The 9,259-nt window shown below is 43.7% G+C and overlaps 1 protein-coding gene across 1 annotated transcript in view; it reads left to right on the forward strand.

The window, feature by feature from the left end:
* LOC135537278 (ATP-binding cassette sub-family C member 9-like) overlaps positions 1-8,257 on the forward strand; it is a gene marked incomplete at both ends in the record, with an annotated part of 10,951 nt that extends 2,694 nt beyond the window's left edge. Inside the window, 3 exons of the mRNA XM_064963474.1 lie at positions 390-492; positions 732-840; positions 8,127-8,257. Of these exons, the coding sequence (XP_064819546.1) occupies positions 390-492; positions 732-840; positions 8,127-8,257 (343 nt within the window). The remainder of the gene's footprint in view (positions 1-389; positions 493-731; positions 841-8,126) is intronic.
* Between the last annotated feature and the right edge of the window lie 1,002 nt (positions 8,258-9,259).

Here is a 9,259-nt window from a genome sequence, read left to right on the forward strand (position 1 = left end):
CGAACATTCCCCCTTTTCCCCAGAATCGTGGTAATCCAACATTAAACAGCTCTCACGGTTACTACCCCTCAGACAGCCTCTTCCTCCCTGAAGACTTCCTCATCTTGGCAGCACCGTGGCTTCTCTCTCTTTCTCTCTTGGTCCAATGTTAGATGTCACTTAGCTATGTAGCAGCCATGATCCAACTCACATCATCAGGCACGTTAGTCCAGTCCTGAAACAATCCCACTTCAGTGTTTGTCTAACGGAGGTGGTTCTATGAACCATAACCAGGACTGGGACCAGGAGACGTGCGGACGAACACCTTCTAGACGCCGGGGTTCAAACTTGGTCACATGGGAAATAATCTGGTAGGTATTAGCTATATTTATTTTCCATTTATTCTTCAGACATGAATCTCGATTCAAGCAGAAGATGCTGGAGCTGACAGATACCAACAACACAGCCTACCTGTTCCTCTCTGCTGCCAACCGCTGGTTGGAGGTCAGAACGGTGAGATAACATTAATGCCCATGATTCAACCATGACATTATTAATAAGATATGGGACTATTGTAATACTAATGGTATCTTGGAATATTCAACACAATACTCCCTTGTTTCTTATCACACTGAGCTGCAAAATTAGAAGAAATTACTTTTTGAGATTAGAGCTAAATGCTGTGTTGAATTCACAACTTCAAATTCTCTCTCTCCCTCTAACTATCTTATCTGACTCTCCTTCTCTCTCAGGACTACCTGGGTGCTGTCATTGTGTTAACAGCAGCAGTAGCCTCAATATGGAGCTCTGGCAAGAACCTTCCCTCTAGCATGGTGGGGTTAGGCCTGACCTACGCCTACGGTGAGTCAACGTGTTGCACGTTTGTGTGTAGAGGTAGGTGAAGGAGTCAGGCGCAGGAGAGCAGAGATGTCCGAGATGTGTTATTTAATGGGCAAGTCCACAAACATACAGGTCAGGAACAATACCAAAAAACAAACACCCTCGACAACCAAGACACCAGTTATTCACGGAAGGAGGGAAAAACAACGCTCCTAAATATATACACACTTGGTTTAATACGTGAAAACAGAATAGGCACAATCTTAACGAGCAACATCACACGAATAATCCCCCACAAACCTAGGCAGGCAACAGGGGGAATTATACACACAGAAATGAAGGCAAATGAAACCAGGTGTGAAAAAAAACAAAGAGAAAACCAACAGAAAAGGAAAAAAGGATCAGTGAAGGTTAGTCGACGCCGAGCGCCGCCCGAACAAGGAGAGGAACTACTTTCGGTGGAAGCCGTGACACAACGTCTCCCCAATGTCACACAAACATGAATATACCCACAGAACAGAAACAACATACAGGATCAACTTCATCAAATGAGAATTTTTTTAATAACAAGCCCTTATTCACCTGGATCTGATTGTAGTTTTATTTACAAGATGTCAAGGCAGCAAGTATTTAGACAACGTATTCAGTAGAACATTAATGGAACTGTACAGAGAAGGACTGCATCAGGCACATTAATGGAACTGTACAGAGAAGGACTGCATCAGACACATTAATGGAACTGTACAGAGAAGGACTGCATCAGGCACATTAATGGAACTGTACAGAGAAGGACTGCAGCAGGCACATTAATGGAACTGTACAGAGAAGGACTGCATCAGGCACATTAATGGAACTGTACAGAGAAGGACTGCATCAGACACATTAATGGAACTGTACAGAGAAGGACTGCATCAGGCACATTAATGGAACTGTACAGAGAAGGACTGCATCAGGCACATTAATGGAACTGTACAGAGAAGGACTGCAGCAGGCACATTAATGGAACTGTACAGAGAAGGACTGCATCAGGCACATTAATGGAACTGTACAGAGAAGGACTGCATCAGGCACATTAATGGAACTGTACAGAGAAGGACTGAGACACACATTAATGGACAGAGAAGGACTGCATCAGACACATTAATGGAACTGTACAGAGAAGGACTGCATCAGACACATTAATGGAACTGTACAGAGAAGGACTGCATCAGGCACATTAATGGAACTGTACAGAGAAGGACTGCATCAGACACATTAATGGAACTGTACAGAGAAGGACTGCATCAGGCACATTAATGGAACTGTACAGAGAAGGACTGCATCAGGCACATTAATGGAACTGTACAGAGAAGGACTGCATCAGACACATTAATGGAACTGTACAGAGAAGGACTGCATCAGGCACATTAATGGAACTGTACAGAGAAGGACTGCATCAGACACATTAATGGAACTGTACAGAGAAGGACTGCATCAGGCACATTAATGGAACTGTACAGAGAAGGACTGCAGCAGACACATTAATGGAACTGTACAGAGAAGGACTGTATCAGGCACATTAATGGAACTGTACAGAGAAGGACTGCATCAGACACATTAATGGAACTGTACAGAGAAGGACTGCAGCAGGCACATTAATGGAACTGTACAGAGAAGGACTGCATCAGACACATTAATGGAACTGTACAGAGAAGGACCTGCCAGTCCTTGGAACTGTACAGAGAAGGACTGCATCAGGCACATTAATGGAACTGTACAGAGAAGGATGAAACACATTAATGGAACTGTACAGAAGGACTGCATCAGCATTAATGGAACTGTACAGAGAAGGACTGCAGCAGGCACATTTGTACAGAGAAGGTGCAGCAGGCACATTAATGGTACTGTACAGAGAAGGGGACATCAGACACATTAATGGAACTGTACAGAAGTATTGGAGCAGGCACATTAATGGAACTGTAGAAGCTTGCAGCAGGCACATTAATGGAACTGTACAGAGAAGGACTGCATCGGGCACATTAATGGAACTGTACAGAGAAGGACCATCAGGCACATTAATGGAACTGTACAGAGAAGGACTGCATCAGGCACATTAATGAACTGTCTTCTAACACATTAATGGAACTGTACAGAGAAGGACTTTGGCACATTAATGGAACTGTACAGATAATGACTGCATCAGGCACATTAATGGAACTGTACAGAAAGGACTGCATCAGGCACATTAATGAACTGTACAGAGAAGGACTATTACAATAATAACTGTAAGGTGAGAAGGACTGCATCAGGCACATTAATGGAACTGTACAGAGAAGATGCAGCAGGCACATTAATGGAACTGTACAGAGAAGGACTGCAGCAGGCACATTAATGGAATAGAAGGATGCATCAGGCACATTAATGGAACTGTACAGAGAAGGACTGCATCAGACACATTAATGGAACTGTACAGAAATATCAGAATGGAACTGTACCTTGATCAGACACATTAATGGAACTGTACAGAGAAGGACTGCATCAGACACATTAATGGAACTGTACAGAGAAGGACTGCATCAGGCACATTAATGGAACTGTACAGAGAAGGACTGCATCAGGCACATTAATGGAACTGTACAGAGAAGGACTGCATCAGGGCACATTAATGGAACTGTACAGAGAAGGACTGCATCAGACACATTAATGGAACTGTACAGAGAAGGACTCATCAGACACATTAATGGAACTGTACAGAGAAGGACTGCATCAGACACATTAATGGAACTGTACAGAGAAGGACTGCAGCAGGCACATTAATGGAACTGTACAGAGAAGGACTGCATCAGGCACATTAATGGAACAGACAGGAACTGCAGCAGGTACAGAGAAGGACTGCATCAGGCACATTAATGGAACTGTACAGAGAAGGACTGCAGCAGGCACATTAATGGAACTGTACAGAGAAGGACTGCATCAGGCACATTAATGGAACTGTACAGAGAAGGACTGCATCAGGCACATTAATGGAACTGTACAGAGAAGGACTGCATCAGGCACATTAATGGAACTGTACAGAGAAGGACTGCATCAGGCACATTAATGGAACTGTACAGAGAAGGACTGCAGCAGGCACATTAATGAGAGGAGTGTTGTTGCCAGTCCTTCCTCTTCCACTGCCAGAAGATGTGAAACAATAGAAGCTGTATTGTATTCATCTTTGTTTGTACTGTATTGTACTGTACTGTATACCACAGTATTGTTTTCTGTAGGCTTAGTCCTTCAATCCAGAACAGCCTTTTATGTATTCTTCAACCATTAAACCTTTGGTTTTCCTCATATTGTCTGGGCAAAAGACTCCCACTCAGACATATTACAATAATAATAATAAGAATGATTATAATGAATAGTATTATCAATAGTATTATTTCATACCTAGTAATGGACACTTCATAGAACATGGATTAAATATATAACACACAGGTGACCAACTACCTGAACTGGGTGGTGAGGAACCTGGCTGACTTAGAGGTCCAGATGGCTGCTGTCAAAACAGCTTCCTGGAGTACAGAGTCTGAGAACAGGGTCCATGGGTAAACTAAACACACAGTCACACCAAATGCTGCTTCTCAATACCCTGGAGTCTCTTGTGACAGAAGCTGGACAGTGCATACACAAGATGTGGTTTAATAACACACAGTCAATAGAACAGAGTAATGGAATCCTGCTGAAACACACAGTCAATAGAACAGGGTAATGGAATCCTGCTGAAACACACAGTCAATAGAACAGAGTAATGGAATCCTGCTGAAACACACAGTCAATAGAACAGAGTAATGGAATCCTGCTGAAACACACAGTCAATAGAACAGAGTAATGGAATCCTGCTGAAACACACAGTCAATAGAACAGAGTAATGGAATCCTGCTGAAACACACAGTCAATAGAACAGAGTAATGGAATCCTGCTGAAACACACAGTCAATAGAACAGAGTAATGGAATCCTGCTGAAACACAGTCAATAGAACAGAGTAATGGAATCCTGCTGAAACACACAGTCAATAGAACAGAGTAATGGAATCCTGCTGAAACACACAGTCAATAGAACAGAGTAATGGAATCCTGCTGAAACACACAGTCAATAGAACAGGGTAATGGAATCCTGCTGAAACACACAGTCAATAGAACAGAGTAATGGAATCCTGCTGAAACACACAGTCAATAGAACAGAGTAATGGAATCCTGCTGAAACACAGTCAATAGAACAGAGAATCCTGAAACACACAGTCAATAGAACAGAGTAATGGAATCCTGCTGAAACACACAGTCAATAGAACAGAGTAATGGAATCCTGCTGAAACACACAGTCAATAGAACAGAGTAATGGAATCCTGCTGAAACACACAGTCAATAGAACAGAGTAATGGAATCCTGCTGAAACACACAGTCAATAGAACAGAGTAATGGAATCCTGCTGAAACACACAGTCAATAGAACAGAGTAATGGAATCCTGCTGAAACACACAGTCAATAGAACAGGGTAATGGAATCCTGCTGAAACACACAGTCAATAGAACAGAGTAATGGAATCCTGCTGAAACACACAGTCAATAGAACAGAGTAATGGAATCCTGCTGAAACACACAGTCAATAGAACAGGGTAATGGAATCTGAAACACACAGTTCAAAATATGATCATCATCTCTGCTCAGTCAATAGCTATTTCAAAAAGTCCCTCACAAAATGAAATCCGTAGATGTTCAACTAAGCACTCACCTATGACAGACTGTAGCTGGCCAGTGTGCTGCACAATTTGGTTCTGTGTTCCGAGATCAAATCAAATACAATTGCATTTGTCACATGCGCTGAATACAACAGGTGTTGACTTGAAATGTTTACTTACAAGCCCATAACCAACAATGCAGTTATTAAGAAAGATCCCTACAAAAATAGTAAATAAAAGTACAAAATAATTAAAGAGCAGCAGTAAAATAACAATGGCGAGGCTATATACAGATGAAGTCTTTAGTAAAGGGGCAGCCGGTAGCCTAATGGTTAGAGTGTTGGACTAGTAACCGAAAGGTTAAGAAGATCAAATCCCTGAGTTGTCAAGGTAAAAATCTGTCGTTCTCCCCCTGAACAAGGCAGTTAACCCACTGTTCCTAGGCCATCATTATAAATAAGAATTTGTTCTTTACTGACTTGCCTAGTTAAATAAAAATACATTTAAAAAGCTAAGCACTGATTGGAAGCTTCCATTTATCAAGTGTCTTCTCAACATGTAACAGCGAGGATGGCTCAACATAGTCTAGGCTTCGAGACATCTATAAGGACTATATTTAAAATCCATGGCAGTAGAACAGTCAACCGCACAGGGCAACAATCTGACAGTATGGTAATGTCTTTAGGTTTACAGTGTGGAGCAGGACGACCTGACACAGTGTTTCTCCTCCCGAATTCCAACATCATTTCTCTAGTGTGTCTCTGTGGAGTTTACAATAGTCCCGTTAGGTCTCCTTCCAAAGCAGCATCGAAGTTTAAGTGATGTGCTGTTGCCATGGCGATGTTAAAAAAGAAGAGAAGGGGGTCATGTCTCTTTGGGAGGAAGATAAGAGGACTAGAAATAAGGGAGGAGCAGGAGGAGCGAGTTCTTGTGGAACAACGAGGAGGTGGGATTGAAGAGGAGAGGAGGAGGGGAGAGGGAGGAGAGCCTTGGAGGAGGAAGAGATGGATGGGGAGGGAGGGAGAGTCCCACATCTCTAGAGCCGTGGCCCTGCTAAGTCCTGTGGTCAAAGAACCCTGCCAGAGTGGGCTGTCCTCCTACACTGTGACGTAATGGAAAGTTTGGCCCTGATAGCAATAGAACGATAATAAGTGGATCTTGTCTTGCCAATGAGCTGTCATCTTGCCCTGTTTTATCATCCTTCCCTTTGATTCATTTAGTTCTTTTGTTTCCTCTGCATCCGTTCGCAGCCCTTAAGTCATGAGGAGAAAACCACCAACCCTTATTTTAAGGACTGCATGCAGGGTTTTAGCAGTAAAACAGTACTTTTGAAGTAGCCAAATGCTGCAGTCTAAACAGACCAGAGCCTGGTCACAGAATGAAGAGTGGTCCTGAGTAGCACTTAGGGCACCACTTTTGACAAAGAGACCTCTGTTTACTGCATCGTCAGTTGTGTGACTGTCCCCAAAAATTCATGTCCTACTGTATGACTGTCCTGGATGTCCCACTGTCCTGCTGTATGACTGTCCCTGTATGACTGTATGACTGTCCTGGATGTCCTACTGTATGACTGTCCGGGGATGTACTACTGTATGACTGTCCTGGGGATGTCCTGGATGTCTGTATGACTGTCCGGGATGTACTACTGTATGACTGTCCTACTGTATGACTGTCCTGGATGTCCTACTGTATGACTGTCCGGGATGTACTACTGTATGACTGTCCTGGATGTTCTACTGTATGACTGTCCTGGATGTCCTACTGTATGACTGTCCTGGATGTCCTACTGTATGACTGTCCTACTGTATGACTGTCCTGGATGTCCTACTGTATGACTGTCCGGGATGTACTGCACTGTATGACTGTCCTACTGTATGACTGTCCTGATGTCATACTGTAGGACTGTCCTGATGTTCTACCGTATGACTGTCCGGGATGTCCTACTGTATGACTGTCCTACTGTATGACTGTCCTACTGTATGACTGTCCTGGATGTCCTACTGTATGACTGTCCGGGATGTACTACTGTAGGACTGTCCTGGATGTGCTACTGTATGACTGTCCTACTGTATGACTGTCCGGGATGTACTACTGTAGGACTGTCCTGGATGTCCTACTGTATGACTGTCAGCCGAACTGACAAGGTACAAATCTGTCGTTCTGCCCCTGACTAATAACCCAGAAGCCGTCATTGAAAATAAGAATTTGTTCAAACCCCTGGTTAACTGACAAGGTAAAAATCTGTCGTTCTGCCCCTGAACAGGCAGTTAACCCACTGTTCCCAGTCCGTCATTGAAAATAAGAATTTGTCCTCATGTTAACTGATTAAATAAAGGTAAAATGTTCTACTGTATGACTGTCCTGGATGTTCTACTGTATGACTGTCCTGGATGTTCTACTGTATGACTGTCCTGGATGTTCTACTGTATGACTGTCCTGGATGTTCTACTGTATGTGTTATTGTGCTGTAGGCTATAACTAGGGCCCAGAGTTTTTCTGTTCCTGTCAAGGAAAAACTGCTAATCCTAGTTATTGTGTGTGATCACAGTATATAATTACACAACTCATTCATGTTTTGTTAATGGTTGTCTATATGTGTTCTTTCCAGATACCACCCAGGTCCCCGAGGACTGGCCCCAGCACGGAGAGATAAAGATCCAGGATCTGTGTGTCCGTTATGACCCCCTTCTGAAGCCTGTCCTCAAACACGTTAATGCCTACATCAACCCCGGACAGAAGGTAAGTAACAGCCCTGTGTCTTAAAGCAACTGTGAGATGGAACATTGTTGCTGTAGCTTCAATAAAGATCACATTTAGGGAGCTAAGCAACCCCCGGACAGAAGCTAAGTCACACCCACTCACAGAGCCCTCCCTTAATGCAACTGAGACATCACACATTGTTCCTGACTATATCGCTGAATAAAGATCACATTTGAACGCAGTGAAAGCAGTGAAAAGCAAGCAGACGTTTACTTTCTGTTTGAATCACAGCCCTGTGTCTAAACGCAACGGTGAGTTGACACGTAGTGAAGAAACGGACTAGTTGGTCGCGGCGACTCTGTGTGGCGTGCGTCTTACCGCTTTCTGCACACATGTCCGTTCTCTCAGGGCAGTGTTACTGTCCCTCAGCAGACTCCTGCTATCTGACCTGACTGATGAGGCTGCTTCACGTCTGCTGTGAGGGCCTGAATGAGATACACAGGTAGAGAGATATCCAGTCCAGAGCAGAGAATCAGAGATACAGAGCTACTAGAACTCCTTCTGAGACCGTGTTCTTCAGTCCTGGTCCTAGAGAGACACGGGTTGTGCAGGCACAGTCCAGCCCAGTACCAACACACCACAGGAGGTTGGTGGCAACTTAATTAGGAGGAGCGGGCTCGTGGTAGCGGCTGGGAGCGGAATAGGTAGAATGGTATCAAACACATGGGTTGATGCCATTCCATTCGCACGTTCAGACGTTATTATGAGCTGTGCTCCCCTCAGCAGCCTCCACTGCAACACACATTATTCAACTGATTGAGTCGTTCATGGAGCCATTGACTTGTTGAATCAGGTGTGTTCGTTCATGCTGGGTTCATAGCCAGGTGTAAGGCGTCTAGGTGTAGCAGGTAAGGCAGAGTCAGGCACAGCATACAGAGATGAGTAATTCACCTAACTTTACTCAAAACAACAAATATTCCAAGAAGGAAAATAATCAAGCTCACAGAAATACAGACCAACTTACAATGAACAAACACGCAC

The sequence above is a fragment of the Oncorhynchus masou genome, unplaced genomic scaffold (assembly GCF_036934945.1).
Source record: "Oncorhynchus masou masou isolate Uvic2021 unplaced genomic scaffold, UVic_Omas_1.1 unplaced_scaffold_7411, whole genome shotgun sequence".
Classification (NCBI taxonomy): domain Eukaryota; kingdom Metazoa; phylum Chordata; class Actinopteri; order Salmoniformes; family Salmonidae; genus Oncorhynchus; species Oncorhynchus masou.